Here is a 20,038-nt window from a genome sequence, read left to right as displayed (position 1 = left end):
GAAAAAGGATGAGGCCTGACATCCTGTTCATCCCATCCCTACCACGCTCCAACGTGGGGGCTAGTGGGCCCCGCGGCCTTACAACCGCCGGTCGACGGCAACACAAAGTCTACCTGATAGAAGTTGGTTACACATCGGACCTCCACCACAGCGAAAAGTGTGACCAGAAACAAGCCCAGCACACTCGCCTAGCCGACGCCCTGCGGGATGCAGGCTGGGACGTAGTATATAAAAAGGAGCAGATTGTTACGCTGGGCCACGGCGGCACTGTGTCAAACACCTTGGAACCCCTCCTTCGGTCGCTGGGTGCCACCACCACATCAGCAAAATCCTGCTGCTCGCGCATACACATGCACAGTGTCATCAGCCTGCGCACCACATCCCTTCTCTACTACCGCCTTGAGCGCGAAATGGGGATTGTGAACTCACGCCAAGTCGGCCCCACTGGCGGCGCCACGGCTGCTGGCCCCAGCCCTCGCGATCCAGGCTAACTTTCCACCTTTTGACACGGTGGGGTGAGCAAAACTCACTCCTCCTTAAGAAACGCGGCCTCCTTCGTGAACCGCGTACATATTATTATTATTATTATTACTAAAGGCGTGTGCCCGGTGTAGCACGCATCACTATCCCAGCTACAGGTGAGCGCGTTTCGGTGCTCGCAGGCATAGGTTTGAAGCCCCACGCGGCGCCATGGCATACATGTTGACACCTACCTCTCCTCAACACAGCTGTCCTGCCCGGGGCCAGACACTGCGAACATACTTCTCGCCCGGAATAAGTGCTTACTTCATGGCTAGTAACGAAACAGCATTTGAGGTTGCGTTCCTGGAAGAGTGCGAGATGCACATGTTCAGCAACCACGCGTCCTTCAAGGGATTTGAGACTGTGTATAACCGTACACGCAGCGATCCACAGTTCAAGTTGCCTCTGTTGTGTCGCAAGCGGCTGACAGAGGCATACTTCCGGTGCGTGGAGCATCCCATCTGTGCTGCGGAGCAATAGCTAATGGTGCATTGCGCAGGTACATTCTGTGCCTCCACCTGGACTCACACGGACAGCTCGGGGCTACAGTACAGGGCGCCGCTGAGCAGCTAGACGCTGACCTGTTGCGATTTCAGGACGAGTACGTGGATACATTCAGCCTGCGTTGGGGGCGTTACCATTTATGTTCCACCCCAGGTGCGGAGAGTGCCCTGTGACCATGCTATGTAACTATGACCACAGCAGGAGATGGAGTGTGCACGTGCTTAGCAGGGACACCGCTGAGAGGATTGCTAAGGGGCCACCAAAGCCGAAGAACCTGTGGAGGCGAGAGGTGCGGGGCACTGCGGGGTGAGCACGCAGGGAGAAAGCATATACAATGCATGGGTAACATGGGCACCCGGGGCCTTACATTTGGCATGTACCAAAAAGTATAGTAGTCACGCTCAATCGTTCGAGGTTGCTTAGCGTGGTGAAGTCGCGCCAGCAGCGCCGGACATGCAGAACGTTGCCATAGATGACCGAAGAAAGCGCCTGGAGAAGAAAGCAGAATGGCTGTACCAGAATGTGTATACGAGGAGTGGGGGTAGCGCTGATTTTGGCGCGCAGTCTGGAGCCGTTAGTCGCCAGGAAGAGCAAGACATACATGTCCACACGCGCCGGTAAATGTGGCAAGGCTGCTACCAAGAAGCACGCCAAAGTTATGAGTTGCGACCAAAAGCTGTATGACGTCGAAGACGACGAGCAAGGGCATCGAGATAACGAGCGAGCGGATGAACTTGACCACTTCAGCTGCCGAGAATACCAATAGCGTCAAGTCTGTAACAAGTGACCTGCGATATACAAGACATGTATCAAATGCATGAAAATGTCTAGCGTCCCAAGCGGAAGCCGACCGATACTCACCCTCCCGCGCGCAAGCTGAGGCAAAGAACGTTCGCCTGCAGACGGTGTAAGCAGCGCTTGATTGTCTGGGATGTCCACAAGATGTTGTGGATAGCGGACACGAACAACACTGGCACGAGGCCGGCGGTCATGGAAATGGCAAAGCTCCGGGTCCAGTAAACGGCACCTGCACGTATCGTGTTAAGTCACTGTTCCTTCACACGTGGTGGCCTAAAGCGGTGGTATACGTGCCTGTCCGCGTGTTGAGTTCCTGAAGGGCTCCGCAACTGAGTTCCAGGACAGCGTTGACCATAACGCAAGACTGGGCCGAAAAGCCAACCGGTCCGTTGTCAGGGACGAAGAACAACTGAAAGACGTATACGACCGCGGTGAGGGCCACGGAACACGGTGAAAGGATTCCGCTGGTCGCCATTGAGCGCGGCGGAGCAAGTGGATAGGGCAGCGAGAAGGGCCACGAATAGCGCAAACTGCGCCATATACCGGCCGAGGCCCACCAGCACGGCGCTCGCGTGCACAATCCTGGCCGACCGGGCGCTGGTGCTGAAGGGCTCATGCCCAGGCTCCTGCACGTTTTCGACAGTCTCGGTGTTGGGGCGTTTGCGTATGCGTGGCATTTTGTCAGTTGTAATAATGGAAGTGCCAAAGTGAACGTGATTTACACACCGAGGGGTGTGGGGCCGGGCTTACTTCAACGGTGGGCCAATTTGGATTTCAACTTTGAATCCGGACAGTCAGTCCCCCTGACGGCATGTTCCCAGACGCGCCAGTATCCCGGGCTCAGAAGAACGCATGTACTTGCACGCTTATGGAGTTCTAACGTGAGACGAAACACAGTCGGGACTGAAAGGTCACACATAGAAATGGTTCCTCAACTGGCGGCAGCATTCACAGGGATTCCAGGAGTATTGGCGCTGCTCTTGTTCATCGTAACAGTGATTAGGTTTCCACGACCGTTTGCGGACCGGCACAAAATTGTTGCCGCCATACTGGAGAAATGCGACAGGGACATTTTTGGAGGCAGCTTTCAGCAGGCCGCGACTGCACTGGTATGGAAATTGAGCTCGTCATTTATGATGCACCGATTGACGCCAGTTGCGCGCAGGGCTGCTTCGACGATTGCTTGAAGGCCGAGGGCATCGCTACCGACCAACCACTTGGCACACTGCTCCGTCGCATATTGCGCATGTGCTGCCGCGATGCCAACCAGCCCGAGGCGGTGCTTACTTACAATATTCCGGCATGCGCGGCGGTGAGAAGAAACACCAAATCATGACTGAGGGTTGACACGATACTTACGGTACCCCCACCACCCCTCGCTCACAGTGCGGCTCCGGCAACCTGCGTGAAGAGCGGCGTTATCGCGCGACCTGCTTCACGCGTGACGAGGGCCCTCTCGACGTGCTTGTGATACTAAAGGCGTGTATACGCACACAGGCACACTACTCACACTACTCACACATACATACGCACACATGCACACATGCACACACCAGCACTAACACTAACTAATATAGATACATACTGCTACACTACGCCCAACATACACCAACGAGCTCGGTTTGAATTTCTGAACAAGTGAAATAGGCGAACATAGGAGCTGTGCATGCCGCAGCAGAATATGGACGTTCTATTTAAAGCCCAAACGAGCAAGGGGACCACTGTGTGCAAAGCCTTTTGCCGATCCGTCAGTCCCTCGTGGCGGCTGCACCGTGACGGCAATTGTGTACCCACCATAACGGCACCTTGCTCGGCGGCTGACACTCAGACTATCACAAACGGTGCTATCGTGGAGGGCAAGAAGCAGGGATCGCGACACATGCCAGCGAAGGCGGGACGCTGGACCAAAGGAATCAGGGGCTGGCTGATGCTGGTGCTGATATTACTAGGCAACTGCGACATTCTCGCCAAGCAGGGCAGGGAGCGGCAGGCAGGGCAGGGAGCGGCAAACAATGGACTCGACCTGGGAGCCTGCCCGGACGCAGCCTCACAGACAACTGAAAACGGTAGAGAACTACAAGTGGCTGGGGCTTGTGCTTGGCATAAAGACCGTGTGGTCTACGTAAACCCAAATGGATTTGGCTGCACTAACACTATTACACGCGCCGAGCTCGCTGCAATTCGTGCAGCCCTGGAAGAATTCGGAGGTGAAACTAGTATGTTCGCGAAGAAAACGCTAACCATTGCCAGTGACTCAGCTGCAAGCTTGTATCTAATTAAACGGGCTATTAACGAACCACGCCGCTTACATCTGAGCAAACATAAGGCACTTCTGAGTTCGATCGCCGATTTGCTCCATGCACGAGCGAAGAGGGACGCACACACCGTTTTCCTCAAAGTCGTTTCTCACACGGGTCTGCACGGTAATGAAGAAGCCGATAAAGGTGCAGCAGACGTAGCTACAAGCACTAAACCGGCTGACGTCTCGGAGCTCGCTGACAATAACCCCCACGCCACACACTGGTGGCCAGCAACGACCCGGACGCGGGAAGACGGCTCTACCACCGTGCACTACATCTCGGACCTCAATCGGGGCCTCCTGAAAACACTAGACCCTTCCTCCCATGGCGGTCATTCCAAACACACACTCTACACGACCAAGTGGGCGGAGTCCGCCCCACACCTGGACACCAGGGCCAGCACCGCCTACATGACGCACCCCGGCGCTGGGCACAGCCTCCGACGCTTCATCCAGAACGCCAGACAGGGAGGCCTCATCTGCCCCGCCCGGCTTGCGCTGTTCAAACTACGTGCAAGTGACACATGTGCACTCTGCGCCCCGATTCACCAGCGCGCTGGATCCCCCCCCGAACGGGGCAACGCAGGCCACCTTGCCGGCCACTGTGCGCACCCCCAACTTGTTGGGGCCCGCATCGCCAAACACAATGCCGCCGTCCGTATGATCGCGGAATGCCTGCACCATGGCGCCAACGGTGGCGGGTACATGCTGATGGACGCAAGCAGTGCAGATGCACGCCCCGAATACTGTGCGGGCACCTGCCCCCCCAAATGGATGCTGCGCAACAGTATCCCCGAGGCCGACCGAAAAAGGATGAGGCCTGACATCCTGTTCATCCCATCCCTACCACGCTCCAACGTGGGGGCTAGTGGGCCCCGCGGCCTTACAACCGCCGGTCGACGGCAACACAAAGTCTACCTGATAGAAGTTGGTTACACATCGGACCTCCACCACAGCGAAAAGTGTGACCAGAAACAAGCCCAGCACACTCGCCTAGCCGACGCCCTGCGGGATGCAGGCTGGGACGTAGTATATAAAAAGGAGCAGATTGTTACGCTGGGCCACGGCGGCACTGTGTCAAACACCTTGGAACCCCTCCTTCGGTCGCTGGGTGCCACCACCACATCAGCAAAATCCTGCTGCTCGCGCATACACATGCACAGTGTCATCAGCCTGCGCACCACATCCCTTCTCTACTACCGCCTTGAGCGCGAAATGGGGATTGTGAACTCACGCCAAGTCGGCCCCACTGGCGGCGCCACGGCTGCTGGCCCCAGCCCTCGCGATCCAGGCTAACTTTCCACCTTTTGACACGGTGGGGTGAGCAAAACTCAATCCTCCTTAAGAAACGCGGCCTCCTTCGTGAACCGCGTACATATTATTATTATTATTATTACTAAAGGCGTGTGCCCGGTGTAGCACGCATCACTATCCCAGCTACAGGTGAGCGCGTTTCGGTGCTCGCAGGCATAGGTTTGAAGCCCCACGCGGCGCCATGGCATACATGTTGACACCTACCTCTCCTCAACACAGCTGTCCTGCCCGGGGCCAGACACTGCGAACATACTTCTCGCCCGGAATAAGTGCTTACTTCATGGCTAGTAACGAAACAGCATTTGAGGTTGCGTTCCTGGAAGAGTGCGAGATGCACATGTTCAGCAACCACGCGTCCTTCAAGGGATTTGAGACTGTGTATAACCGTACACGCAGCGATCCACAGTTCAAGTTGCCTCTGTTGTGTCGCAAGCGGCTGACAGAGGCATACTTCCGGTGCGTGGAGCATCCCATCTGTGCTGCGGAGCAATAGCTAATGGTGCATTGCGCAGGTACATTCTGTGCCTCCACCTGGACTCACACGGACAGCTCGGGGCTACAGTACAGGGCGCCGCTGAGCAGCTAGACGCTGACCTGTTGCGATTTCAGGACGAGTACGTGGATACATTCAGCCTGCGTTGGGGGCGTTACCATTTATGTTCCACCCCAGGTGCGGAGAGTGCCCTGTGACCATGCTATGTAACTTGCAAACCCAGCAACGCCAAAAATGCAGGCTGCCGACACGTGGCTGGCACCGATGGGCATATGAAAGCAAGGCGGTCTCTGTGTGCAAACAACGGTGTACGTGCACCTATCCCAGTCGCTGCCGTAACAAATGGTGTCATCATGCGGGGCTGCACGCGCACCCCCGCTCCAAGCTCCCGCTACTGCAAAGAATGCAAGGAGACGGGTGCTGCAGGTGCGTGCCGTGAGGAAATGAAGGGATTCTGGCTCCGTGGCTCGCATCTTGGTTGCGGTACTACAAGGGCGCGTGCATTCCTCCATTGCAGGGATTGTGGACACGCTGCCTATCAAAGCAATCAAGGGGTTCAGCACAAAGGATGGAAAGCCCCGGTACCAAGTTGTCCGGTCGCGTGATGCCAACACTTCTGTGGAGGCATGGGTGGAGGCGGGAGACTTAGACGCCGCAGTAATTTTGGAGTACCACGGGCGCAAGGTGAGGAAGCACGGAATGTTTGTAATGGCTCATGTCGAAAAAGCTGTCCATGTTGCAGGGTACAGCGCTTCCCGAATCGGTGCGTGGTCTGGCACATGTGGCAGCACTGTTGGCGGACATGAACGCCAACCCAGAGCATGTGCCTGCGTTGAGCACTTATGCTCGAGGTGGCGGTGTGAGCCTGCTACATACATGATCCCACAGATGCAGACTGTGTGTCATGCAACACAGAGAAGGGCAAGGACAAGGTGACAGTGAACACCACATCAGCAGGTGTGTTAACAAGTAACAACACAGCATTGCGGTACTTCCATGGCATGAGGTGTGCCCTGTGCAGGCGTCATGGCAGTGTGCTGGGCGTGTGGTATCATTATCAGCGTGAAGGAGTTGTATGGAGCGGAGAGCCTCAGCCAGGTGTATGCACAACTGGTCTCATTGTGGGCCCTGCTAGTGTACGCACCCCCCTTCTTCTTCTATGATGACGGCTGTCATCTGGCAAGGTGTGTAAGGCGGCCAAGAAACCCAGCACGTTACGTGCACGCCACTCACACACCCGTGTACAGGTTTGCACTCCACCGCACCCGCCTTAACGACGACAGCAGCTTTTGGCAACACTGCTTTGCAATGGCACGCATATTTATCGACAGAACACATTTCCGGAACCATACCGATGCATGGTGTCAACAGCACATGGACCCTGACTCAGTGCCTGAGTGCGAGGGTGTCAACACACAGGCAAGTGCTGCTGCGGGTCCCCACACGGTTGCATACCTGACCTGCACATCCACCCACACGCCTGCAGGTGTGCGAGCAGCTCTTCAGTTGGTTGGCAAAGTACAAGCACATCGTGCGACACATGAATGAGGCCCGATTCCTGTTCTTCATCTGCCGAATGTGTCATGTCCACAACATGGAGCTTGAGGCAAAGATGGCATCTAAAGGCAAGCTGCAACAGGCTGGCTCGACTGCAGACCTGACGCTTGAGCCTACCCAAGAGCTAAAGGCCGATCTGCCAGGCTCAGAGCTGTACTGGAAGGCGCTGGTGAGTACGAGCATACTGAATGCGGCAAGCAGCACCCTCCAACCCTCTCCCCTCTTTGGTGCAGACCACCGGGCTTGCACCCCCACCGGCTACACGCGCACCTAAAATGGCCCGTGGGGACTCTGCTGCAACATCGCGCCAGAGCAAGAAGGCGCCGCGCTTCCAGGTAGATGAGGAGCAGGCTGATGCCCTGGTGCTGCAGGCCTGGCAGCGCACTACGGCCGCTGGGGAGGGCCTTGAGCGAGACCAGACTATGACCATCGCAGTCATGAAGGCGTTCATGCGCAGACGCAAACCGTTGCCGAACACCGTCACGAACCTCCGGGCCAGGCTGGCGGTGGCCGTGGAGCTATACCTACAGGAGTGCGGTGGACAGGTCCCGCCGCGCGGATAGCTGCGGTAGGGGGGCCGCGACAGTGGTGGCACCGACAGGCACCGGAGGGCACGTGTGCTGGTCCTTGGTCCCCGAGTGTAGCAACTTTGTCGAGGTGCAGATACATAACATGTTTGCGCTAGAGCACTTGACTTCGGTGCCAGCGATATATAGTGCCATGTGCCAGGTTCGGCTGTTCGGCAACAGGTTAAGCAAGTGAGGACTGAGGCGTATCGCTGACAATTAAGCACGCGCAGTAGGCAAGCGCGGCGGGCAAGCGCAGCATAGGAAGGAGATGTAATTCCTGAGTGGCTCTTGTGAACCCTGAAAGTGTCAGCGACTGGTATCCATGTAGCTAAAGTATCAGTCCAGGCAGGAATAGGACAGCGTTAGTGCCCTATAGTGCCCTAATCCCCTAATCGTCCATTTGTGTTCCAGGTGGGTCTCTTGGGGTTCGCGTTATCACAACACATCGCAGCCTTCGCTTGGTAGTCTGCGGCCAGTCTACGCCAGCCCAGCCACTGACAGCCGTACACACCAGCTACGAGTCACAAGCATTAGGACGCCGGAGTGGCGCAGCTTGGCGCGCGGTTATCTCGTCAAAGATAACGTAGCAGTTGCGGTCGCTGCTCATGCTCACGCTTTTCTTTTTGCCTGTGCTAGCTTACTGGCCTCGGCTCTACAACGTCATCTTCGCTTGTGTGTGTTGCGTTTTTTCAAGCATGTCAATATCACCGGATCGCTAACTCAGTTAGCGATTTGACTCGATCGTCCGTACGGCAGAAGGGACCCGGGTACGAATCCGGATAAAAAGCCCAATTATGCAAAAGGCGAAAGATTGGTGCGAAACCGATTGGTGATCCCATGAACGATAGGTAATTGCCCTTAGTGGCAATTGCGGACTTATGCCCGCTTCAACCTAGAAAGGTCGTGGTGCAGAAGTCCGATTTAGTGGCGAGGTCCAAGGTTCAAGACAAGGCTCAAGATCCAAGGCTCGAAGAGGAGCGCCATGGCTCCTCGGTTTGCACGAACTGGCAGTGCTCCACTACTATAATGCGGCGTTTCCCTAGCTCGATATGCTAGGTGTGCAGGCTTGGATGTAGTGGACTTTGAAGAGCGGCCTAGGACTAGGAGGTTGTAGTTTCGGAGGTTGTGACTCTTTCGTGGTGAGGCGTCAGCGTGAGGGGGGCGGGCCCTCTCGCCCTAGTCACCTTGCCCCGTTAATCCATGCCAGGCCCTATGGGCCGGCGTTGTAATTATTATTATTATTATTATTCAAGCATGTCAATAACAGCGCCACCGGTGCCCAGCACGACATGTTTGGGAGGGAGGGAAGGACAGGAGGATTGTTGGAATGGAAGGTACACAGCGGGAAATGGAGGGCTGCGTTAAGATGTGCCGCTATACGCAGTGGATGGGCGTCCCGCAGTTGGATGCTGCAGTTAAGCAAGGCATCTTACCGCACATGAAGGAGTATGTTACGCACAAGCACCTAATGGCGCTGATACGGTTCAGGCTAGGATGTTGGGATATCGAGGTTAATCGCCCCGTGGTGGGGGGCCGGTACCGTCCGCGCAACGAAAGGTTGTGCAGGCTGTGTCGAGGCGGTGTAGAAGATAAAGAGCACGTTATGCTGGAGTGCCCAATTTATGCTAACATTCGGTTGGCTTCTGGTATTACAGGTAGCGATATATATGAAAAAGATTATGCTTGACACGGACACGCAAAAGTTGGCTGCCCACTTGTACGCAGTTACGACGCTACGGGCACGGACGCTATTGATCTAGGCCATTTGCCTGTTTACCTAACGCGCCCCCGGACTCAAAGGAGTTAGTGGGGCCACATGGACTCGAACCCATGTAAATGCTCATGCTCATGCTCATGCGTGGGCTGCGTGGCGCTGTGGACGGGCGGGGCACACACACGAAACACACGCTTGCCGATCCCGCGGTTGAGGGTCAATGCCTTTCAGCCTATACGCAATATGCAAAATGGATTTGTGCATGCTCATATTTACATATGCACCCAGCCTGCGCTGCTGGCCTCAGCTTTGCGGCACCTCCGCGAGTGCCTGCATGATCATGTGTTGCCAATGGTGCACTGAACGAGTTTGAGCCAACTATAACGAAACTCGCGCGCGTAGTAGTGCCATGTGATGGATCGAATAGCTATAGTGTTCAAGAAGTCGTTATGCTGACAGAGCGTAGAAAAAGAAGAGTTGTGTGCGAGTGCCACACGTACACACACGCACGCATGCCGTCGAACCAACCCCATGTCGATGCCACCTGGCCTTGGGCTGCTCTGTTTACATCGCTAGAACACTTTGCAAGATCGCGAGCCCCTATCTGTGCTGGGTTGGCTCTAGAGCCGGGTGAGGTGTCGGCACATTCAGGATTGCCGAAGTGGGGGCGGTTCGGCAAGCCCGGATTGCCGAGTCGGAGATGCGGGATTGCCAAAGCGGGGGCGCTCCGACCAACTTAGCCCCTGCGCCCAGCTAACCTGAATGTGGTCGTTGCCTGGTCGATACCCAAATGTGGTCGTGAAGTGGTCGACACGTAGCTGCTTCGCGTGTGCCGACGCATAGCGCTGTCCGGACGCTTATTGCATTGCGTGTCCGCCCGAGCGCGCTGTGGGCACTTTAGTCCGCACGCGGGGCTACGCACGCATTGAGGCACCGCGGTCACGACTAGGGTGTGTGCCGGCGGTTGAACCTGAGAGTGCATTCAGAACGACTACATGAGGCAATAACACGTAAGCCTCGGGCAACTGGCTAGACGGCGGAAAGGGAGGGAGAGACATAAGGAAAGGCCGTGACACGATGGTGTGACGGAAGGGGCAGGAACATGGACTGCCACCAAGTGCTCGGCGAGATGTGGGCACGATACAATATGGTGTTACGGAGACCACTGAGATGGTATTGGCCGGTCTGAGCAGTGTTTGTAGACGCGGCGAGGAGGAGACGTAGGCATCGGTAGAACTAGGCCCTGGACCCTGACAGTACGCGGCCAGAAGGGCACAGGGCTACGCGAGTGTGATTTGCACATACATCTGTACATAAGAATGTGGCATAACGAGGAATGGGCTGCAGTCTGTCGACGACAGTCCGGGCATGGATTTGCGGAAGCTCGCTGCATAGGGGACTTGATTGCTCGAGTCCTACGGCGACGTGTGAATACGATAGTTGGTTAGGTTGAAGCGGTAGGAGCGTTTCCCCAATGGGCGCTCGTTGACGCGGAGCCATTCTATGCGGTTCGGCCCTCCGGCTACCCTGGCCGCGGCGACGGTCTTTGGGCCGCCGCCCATGCCCGTAGTCCGGGAGCCTAGCGCGCTTGCTTTTGTGTGACTTTTCTAGGCGGCGATAGCGTTTGCAGGCCTAGACTTTGAGGGACGACTAGAGAACAGGGCGGGTTGAGGGATGGAGACTGGGCATTGATGCTCACACTCTTCCCTAGCTTGCCCCGTGCCCTTGGTGGCCCTGGGGCGTTGTTTGAGCTACGGTGCGCATTTTCAAATAGCGACGCAAGCAGGGGGTAGTTCAGGCGCTGCATGGGGACGCTGCATGAGGGCAAAGTCTGAGTGGAAGCTGGCCCCTGCACCTTCCAGGCCTAGCTCCCCTGCGCCAATCGCGATGGTGGAAGGTGCCCGGGGCAATATAAGACCGCTCCGGAGCGCCAAGAAAGGAACCCGGCACTCCTGTGTAATACGCCTCGAGTAATTGACAAGCACGAACCTTGCTCATACCGGAAGAACAGTCTCCCAGCCCTCATGGGCTCTTCTCCCCTGACAGCGAGCCTGTCCACAAGTTTCCAGCGCCAAGGCGCGACAGTTATTGAGGCATCGGCCTTCAGCCCGAGCCTCCGTTTCAGCGGGCCCCTGTGCCCCGGCTTCCGCATCCGCACGCCTGGTCGCATCGACCCTGTGCGCGACTCTTCGTGACCCGTCTGCCCCTGCGACGTGGTCCTGTGGTATCATACGCATCTCAACTGCACAATTCGGCGGCTTCAAGCGCCTGAGCGACGTCAACGAGCCTCGCGAGCCCCTCGGCCAAGGTCATCGCCACCTGCCGACAGCTCTGCCAAGGCTTTGACCTTCTTTCTGGATTCAGCTATCCTTCTGGTGTATCTTCTATTTAAGAATAATAATAATTACAACGCCGGCCCATAGGGCCTGGCATGGATTAACGGGGCAAGGTGACTAGGGCGAGAGGGCCCGCCCCCCTCACGCTGACGCCTCACCACGAAAGAGTCACAACCTCCGAAACTACAACCTCCAAGTCCTAGGCCGCTCTTCAAAGTCCACTACATCGAAGCCTGCACACCTAGCATATCGAGCTAGGGAAACGCCGCGTTATAGTAGTGGAGCACTGCCAGTTCGTGCAGACCGAGGATCTTGAGCCTTGTCTTGAACCTTGGACCTCGCCACTAAATTGGACTTCTGCACCACGACCTTTCTAGGTTGCTGCGGGCATAAGCCCGCAATTGCCACTAAGGGCAATTACCTATCGTTCGTGGGATCACCAATCGGTTTCGCACCAATTTTTCACCTTTTGCATAATTGGGCTTTTATCCGGATTCGTACCCGGGTCCCTTCTGCCGTAAGGACGAGTCAAATCGCTAACTGAGTTAGCGATCCAGTGATGTATCTTCTATTTAAGACTACTCTGAGATTCTCCTGACGACCCCAACATGAAGACCGGCTTGCGAGCATCGAATCGTCACCGACTCCACTGGGTCAAGACCCTGAGCTATTCAAGACCTCCAACAAGACCTTCAGCTCACATCTGAGCTCTGTTTGGAAACAACGGACTGCCTATTGAGATTCCGGTTCCATCTTGGTGCTTCGCCAGCCTGACGCTTGGCCTACAGCAGCCAGCTTGTGTTTATATTACGGGAGAAGGCAGCTGAGTGAGACAGCGCCCAAAGAGTACCGTTGCTTGGACTTGTGCTCGGCTTGACACGCTCGTGTCATTGCCCGCAGTCCGCCCCGGCACATTCTCTCTCAGGCATTGCGCGACCCCAGCCCTCCTGGCTCGGCGCCCAAGCCTACAACTATATCCTGACCGCCAACGACGACCCAGTGGATTTATCAAGGCCTGGTTTACTTTGGTGCAATACCTGACATCAATTGCAACGTCGGACATCACCAGCAACATCTGTGTTCAAGCGCATCCCCCTTGCGACGAACGTAACAGCCGCAGGCGTCGTCATATGACTGCCGCTGGGAGAAGCTCCGGTGTAGTCGGGCCCCAAACTCATCGCGCTGCAAAAGGTGTCCGCCCAGCAGGACGTGGCCGGCCCGCGCAGAGTTGGTTTCGCTACCGGGACTTACGACTCATCGACTTCTCTTCTTCGTCGTCAAGTTCAAGCTATTCTGCATTTACAAGCTTGAGTATTTATTGACTACGACTTCTTTTCCTACTACAGACTACAAGTCTATACTTCTGCGGCCTACCTGGCCTAAACTCACACAGGTCCCTTCCTAGCCCCCCGCATGCTAGATTGCATTGTCGGCCTACGTGGACGTTGCACCCTCTCCATGCGGGTCCCACTCCAGGACAAATCGTGTCCCCAGGGAGGCGCCCACGTGACGGCACCCAAAACCCCCTGATAGATAGTCCTTTAAGGATGCCACCACGCCGTCCCTGACTGGTGTGTGAAGGACAGTATATCAGGGGGGTTTCACCGCGTGCCGTCCGGGGGGGTGCGCTTCCCCAGCCAAACCCGCAAGCCGAGGCCAGGAGACGTCGCCCCAAGGATACAAACTCTGCCACTTAATTACATGCTACATGCAATCTACTCGAGCAATAGCGCTTGACGGCAGGCTAAAACGTGCTCGTCGAGGCTCAAGTCACGAAATTGACCGACCAACATCCTGCATACGCGTTGTTTTAGGGCGTCATCGATTGCCATCAACACAGACATCTGCATGAGTGTAATCAGGCTACTATCTGGCCTGATATGGCGTGTCCTGGCGAACGCGACATGTAGATGTTTGAGGTGCCCCGGGGTTACTCTAATGATCTTTTGTGTGGTATTAGATGCTATATGAATGGTAATGGGCTGGGGACACGACCGGCCCCTAGGGCCGTGCGCGAGTTGGACGTTACTGACCAACCTCGCAGCGCCACCTTGCCGGTTCCTAATGCGCACGCTGCCTATTAATTGCTATTCATATTGCTGGGTCCCTTTTATGGGGCCACGCGGCCACACACCGGTGCTCGCGCAGACCCGGACCTCAACTCGGCGACGCGGCGATCTTAAGTGGGGGGCCAAATTCTGTGCGCTGTATTTACACAACTGGGTCCCTCACGGCTGCCCGGACAGCAAATGGCCGCGCTTCCGACACAAACGCCGCGGAGCGCACTCCCGTATGCGGCCCCAGGTACGTCGCGAGCACGCGCAATGCTCCTCGCAACAAAGCTGGGTCCCTCACGCCCGGCGCCCCGGCCCCGGCCCCGGCCCCGGAGGATCGCCCGCGCGGCTAAGTCCGGTTTCTATTATTATTCTTCTTATGATATAGGAATAATAATAATAATAATATGTACGCTGTTCACGAAGGAGGCCGCGTTTCTTAAGGAGGAGTGAGTTTTGCTCACCCCACCGTGTCAAAAGGTGGAAAGTTAGCCTGGATCGCGAGGGCTGGGGCCAGCAGCCGTGGCGCCGCCAGTGGGACCGACGTGGCGTGAGTTCACAATCCCCATTTCGCGCTCAAGGCGGTAGTAGAGAAGGGATGTGGTGCGCAGGCTGATGACACTGTGCATGTGTATGCGCGAGCAGCAGGATTTTGCTGATGTGGTGGTGGCACCCAGCGACCGAAGGAGGGGTTCCAAGGTGTTTGACACAGTGCCGCCGTGGCCCAGCGTCACAATCTGCTCCTTTTTATATACTACTTCCCAGCCTGCATCCCGCAGGGCGTCGGCTAGGCGAGTGTGCTGGGCTTGTTTCTGGTCACACTTTTCGCTGTGGTGGAGGTCCGATGTGTAACCAACTTCTATCAGGTAAACTTTGTGTTGCCGTCGGCCGGCGGTTGTAAGGCCGCGGGGCCCACTAGCCCCCACGTCAGAGCGTGGTAGGGATGGGATGAACAGGATGTCAGGCCTCATCCTTTTTCGGTCGGCCTCGGGGATATTGTTGCACAGCATCCATTTGGGGGGGCAGGTGCCCGCACAGTATTCGGGGCGTGCATCTGCACTGCTTGCGTCCATCAACATGTACCCGCCACCGTTGGCGCCATGGTGCAGGCATTCCGCGATCATACGGACGGCGGCATTGTGTTTGGCGATGCGGGCCCCAACAAGTTGGGGGTGCGCACAGTGGCCGGCAAGGTGGCCTGCGTTGCCCCGTTCGGGGGGGGATCCAGCGCGCTGGTGAATCGGGGCGCAGAGTGCACATGTGTCACTCGCACGTAGTTTGAACAGCGCAAGCCGGGCGGGGCAGATGAGGCCTCCCTGCCTGGCATTCTGGATGAAGCGTCGGAGGCTGTGCCCAGCGCCGGGGTGCGTCATGTAGGCGGTGCTGGCCCTAGTGTCCAGGTGTGGGGCGGACTCCGCCCACTTGGTCGTGTAGAGTGTGTGTTTGGAATGACCGCCATGGGAGGAAGGGTCTAGTGTTTTCAGGAGGCCCCGATTGAGGTCCGAGATGTAGTGCACGGTGGTAGAGCCGTCTTCCCGCGTCCGGGTCGTTGCTGGCCACCAGTGTGCGGCGTGGGGGTTATTGTCAGCGAGCTCCGAGACGTCAGCCGGTTTAGTGTTTGTAGCTACGTCTGCTGCACCTTTATCGGCTTCTTCATTACCGTGCAGACCCGTGTGAGAAACGACTTTGAGGAAAACGGTGTGTGCGTCCCTCTTCGCTCGTGCATGGAGCAAATCGGCGATCGAACTCAACAGTGCCTTATGTTTGCTCAGGTGTAAGCGACGTGGTTCGTTAATAGCCCGTTTAATTAGATACAAGCTTGCAGCTGAGTCACTGGCAATGGTTAGCGTTTTCTTCGCGAACATACTAGTTTCACCTCCGAATTCTTCCAGGGCTGCACGAATTGCAGCGAGCTCGGCGCGTGTAATAGTGTTAGTGCAGCCAAATCCATTTGGGTTTACGTAGACAACACGGTCTTTATGCCAAGCACAAGCCCCAGCCACTTGTAGTTCTCTACCGTTTTCAGTCGTTATCTTGGATACCGAGCCATCGGTCCATACAATTTCCTCGGGGTTGTGGGCCAGCGGCAGTGTACGTTGGAATTGTGTCCGATTCAACCTCGGTGTCACTGGAGCTTCGTCAGGCGTGACCACAGTGGCAATGTTCTGGTGAGTTGCGAGGTACTTGGCATGTTTGGAGATGTGACGTGGGATGTGGGGACACGACGTGTTTAACGTACCTGACCCGAGGTGGGTGTCAGCGACGGTTGCGGGCGCGTGGGGGCCGGCTACCAGTGCGGAGCGGAGGCCTTTCCAGCTCTGCATGAAGGCGTTTAGCCCAGCTGTGTTGCCAACGGCAACTAGTATGGCTCCGCGTTGCTTCTGCAGGGGCACGTCAGTGCCGAGTCCAGGCTCCATCCCAGCTGTGCCTGGGGAGTCCAGTTCTCCGTTCGTCCAGGTGGCGAGTCGGCGGCAGAGCGGGTGGGTTAGCCAGTGTGTGTGGGTAAGTTGCGCACTTTGGGAGGACTAGAATGGTCAGTGTGGGTTCCAGGGAGTTGTTGACTGTCTCGGCACTGGCGAGGGCCCATACGAGGGCCTGTCGTGAGGCATCAGGGTTTGCAGGAGGGTGTGCATAGTGGAGCCCCGTCCTGCAGTGCTGTAGGCATCGTGTTGGGCGCCGAACACCACATCAGCGGCTTCCCGGCTCCAGTATTCATCGGCATCGGTCGTGTGGTTCAGGGGTGAGGCAAACATTTCCTTGACCCTCCCCCTGCCGGTGTTTCGCAGGCTGCGCACAACGGCTCGGACAGTTGCCGAGGGGAGGGACGTCTGGTGCTGTGGTGCCGTCTTATGGTCCGTTTGCCCCGGGTCGCGCCGGTATCGGTGCAGCAGGGCAGCCACCGCCTCCTCGAAGGCCTTGGTCCGGTTGTTGTTGGTCCGGTTGAATCTTTCCCAGAGCGTTTGAAGGCGTGTGTAGGTGAGCATGCCGAGCCAGCGTCCGCTGGGTTCATAGACATGGGCCTCTCGGGGGAGGGCCCGGCCTGCTGTGGGGGTGGTGATGGCGTAGCTGCCTGGGGGGGGAAACGTCGTGGTAGGGATCGCTGGGGACGGTAGAGATGGTGGTTGCTGCGCGGGTCACCCGTGCACGCGTTGCTTGATCGTCCGGGTCGTCATCGTGTCGGCCCTGACGTTGCCGCATTGTCAGGTTGCGATCCTTCGGAGGCCGTGTGGGGCGGGCGGGTGCATCAGGTCCCGCTGCAAGTCGGTTGGTGTAATCTGAGATCAGCTCCTCCCACTCGAGGTCATGCTTAAGGTCACGCTCACGCTCATTGCTGTTTGCCCACGTAACTTGGCGCAGGAGACGAGTCGACCTCGATGAAAAGAGGGCCGCACGTGGGGCAGGTGTTGTCTCGAGTGGCCCGGGCGCAGGTGCGGCAGCAGTTGGTGTTGTGTGTGACAGCTACCACGGCAACCCTGACTCTACAGCCGTCTGGTACCCCCTTCGCCTCTCCAGATCTGGTATTGGGTCCCCCAGACCCCGGTGGCACTCCGACCAAGTCGGCTGCCAACCGGCCCCGCCAGGGGCCAGCCCTCAGCACCACACCCCCTCGGCCCAGTGCACCCGCGGCACCCAGCATGGCCACGGACATGCTAGCGGTTTTCTTCCGCTGGCAGGGGATCACCTGTTACAACGGCTCAGCAGACCCACACGAGTGGCTGGAGGATATTGAGGAGGAGATGGCACGCCTGGGCTATCGCCCGTGTGACTACGTGGACAAGGTGTCAGAGAAGCTGGAGTCCGCTGCCAAGACCTGGTACCGTGCATGGAAGGTTCTGCAGCTGGGTCCACTTCTATGGGACAACTTCAAGACATCATTCCTTGAACAGTTTGGCTTTTCATCTTCGGACTGGACTGAGCAGCTGCTGGATTGTGCGCAGCAGCCCGGCGAGGGCGTAGCAGCGTACTCCAACCGTTTCCTCACCCTCGCCAGGCGGGCCCAGCAGCTGACCGACCCCTCCATCGTGCGAGCGTACGTCCGCGGCCTGCGCAAGTCAGCATCAGTTGCTCTGGACTTGTTCCGTCCCGCCACTGGCTCACTGCAGCAGACTATCCGGGACGCCATCGAGCTCAGCAAGCATGACTGGCGGGCGCTGCTCCTGGATGACGGCCTGAACGATGGCGACTCCACCGGCAGCGAAGACGCCGGCGACCGCCGCGTGCGCTTTGAGGACGAGCCACGCACCGTGGAGCGCCCGCGGTCTTCGTGGAGCCGCGGCTATCGTGACCTATATCGCGATGAAGAACGCCGCCCATCCCGATCAGAGGGAGGCGGCAACGACAATCACAGCCGCCGCGGCAGCGGCGACGGCGGTGGTGCCAACGGCAGTGCTGGTATTGGTGGCGACGCGGAGCGCTCCGGCCGCAACCTCGCCACCCCGCACGACCTGGCACGGCTGCACACCCAGATGGCGCGCCTGAGCCTGAACATGCGCGACCGCAGTGACGGGCGGCGTGACCAAGGCCGAGACCGGCACCGTCGCGAGCTGAACATGATGTGGCGTGACCACAACAGCTCGGAGTGTGGCAGCGTGTATGACTCCGACAGCGACGTGTCGGAGGGCGAGCTCCTGGCCAGTGAGCTCAAGCGCATCCGGGACTTCGACCTGGGCCAGCGGCTGCCCCGCAGCCGAGAGCCCCTCAGCCCGGATACGCGTATGGAGGTGGACCGGCGACCGCCACGGCACTACACCGCTGGCGGACGGTTCCAGGAGGAAGCCGCGGCCAAGTTACCGCGCCCATACCAGACGGGCGGTGACGGTTGGGCCAGACCGCTGATTGAGCGGCCGGTCAAGGCTGCTGAGCCACCGCCCCGCGGGGCGGTGGCGAGCCTACCGCGGGCACCGCTGGGCACAGCCTCAGCGGCAGCAGCGGTAGGACGGGGTGTGCGTGAGGCGGCGGCCAGGCCGCTGCCCGACGCGGACATACCCCGAGCTTCAAACAACACGAGGGCAGCAGGGCTGGCGCCGCTGCCGGCGGTGCGGGAGGAGCCACGTGCCACACCGGCGCGTGCGGCGGTGGCGGCCCCGCCAGTGGTGCAGGCTATGAGAGCCGCGCCACCCGACCCCAAGCCAGCAGTACCCAGAGTGGCGGCGCGCACAGCAGCAGACCCAGCAGTAGCGCGTACCGAAGAGACCCAGGTGGCAGACGATGTCTTCGCCAAGATCGCGGCCCACTCTATCTCTCTGGCCAAATCAGTGCAATGCGACAGCCGCGCCATCCTTGCCAAGGTGGGCGGCAAGTGCTTGGGCCTTGCGCGCAGTGCCAGTGGCGGCGCGTACGGCAGCAGCTCCGGCGCCAAGGGAGGCCTGCTGGCAGAGGCCCAGCCGGCGGGGGTGCAGCACGACAGAACCGCCGAGGAGGACACTCCCAGCCGCAGCCTGCAACAGCCGCAGTTCCAGATATGCCGTGTCTCGGCGGCGTGCTATGACGTCAACGGCGGCGAGGTGGGGCTACGCACGTGCGTTGACACCGGCGCCTCCAACTGCGTCATTACGCGGCACGCCCTGTCAGAGCTGGGCCTTTTGAACAACATCCGCCCCACCCGCATTAAGTTTTACCATGCCAACGGCACGGAGGAACCCGCCAGGGGAAAATAATAATAATAATTACAACGCCGGCCCATAGGGCCTGGCATGGATTAACGGGGCAAGGTGACTAGGGCGAGAGGGCCCGCCCCCCTCACGCTGACGCCTCACCACGAAAGAGTCACAACCTCCGAAACTACAACCTCCAGGTCCTAGGCCGCTCTTCAAAGTCCACTACATCCGAGCCTGCACACCTAGCATATCGAGCTAGGGAAACGCCGCGTTATAGTAGT

At 58.0% G+C, this 20,038-nt stretch overlaps 3 protein-coding genes across 3 annotated transcripts; all 3 read left to right on the top strand.

Moving 5' to 3' along the window:
* The first annotated feature begins 598 nt into the window (after positions 1–598).
* On the top strand, positions 599–3,124 carry CHLRE_15g643680v5 (uncharacterized protein). Its single transcript, XM_043070720.1, has 2 exons — positions 599–965; positions 1,059–3,124. The coding sequence occupies exons 1-2, from the start codon at positions 790–792 to the stop codon at positions 1,093–1,095; spliced, it is 213 nt and encodes a 70-aa protein (XP_042916553.1). The 5' UTR covers positions 599–789; the 3' UTR covers positions 1,096–3,124.
* A 2,414-nt stretch (positions 3,125–5,538) lies between these two features.
* CHLRE_15g643517v5 (uncharacterized protein) lies at positions 5,539–7,134 on the top strand. The gene is made up of 2 exons (XM_043070717.1): positions 5,539–5,893; positions 5,987–7,134. Exons 1-2 carry the CDS (start codon positions 5,718–5,720, stop codon positions 6,021–6,023), a joined length of 213 nt encoding a protein of 70 aa, XP_042916552.1. The 5' UTR covers positions 5,539–5,717; the 3' UTR covers positions 6,024–7,134.
* A 124-nt stretch (positions 7,135–7,258) lies between these two features.
* Positions 7,259–9,904, top strand: CHLRE_15g643354v5 (uncharacterized protein). Its single transcript, XM_043070699.1, has 3 exons — positions 7,259–7,349; positions 7,417–7,656; positions 7,721–9,904. Exons 2-3 carry the CDS (start codon positions 7,543–7,545, stop codon positions 8,048–8,050), a joined length of 444 nt encoding a protein of 147 aa, XP_042916551.1. The 5' UTR covers positions 7,259–7,349; positions 7,417–7,542; the 3' UTR covers positions 8,051–9,904.
* The last annotated feature ends 10,134 nt before the right edge of the window (positions 9,905–20,038 follow it).

The sequence above is a fragment of the Chlamydomonas reinhardtii genome, chromosome 15 (genome assembly GCF_000002595.2).
Source record: "Chlamydomonas reinhardtii strain CC-503 cw92 mt+ chromosome 15, whole genome shotgun sequence".
Classification (NCBI taxonomy): Eukaryota; Viridiplantae; Chlorophyta; class Chlorophyceae; order Chlamydomonadales; family Chlamydomonadaceae; genus Chlamydomonas; species Chlamydomonas reinhardtii.
The sequence above is the reverse complement of the archived record's forward strand: the minus strand, read 5'-3'. Positions and strand labels throughout refer to the sequence as shown.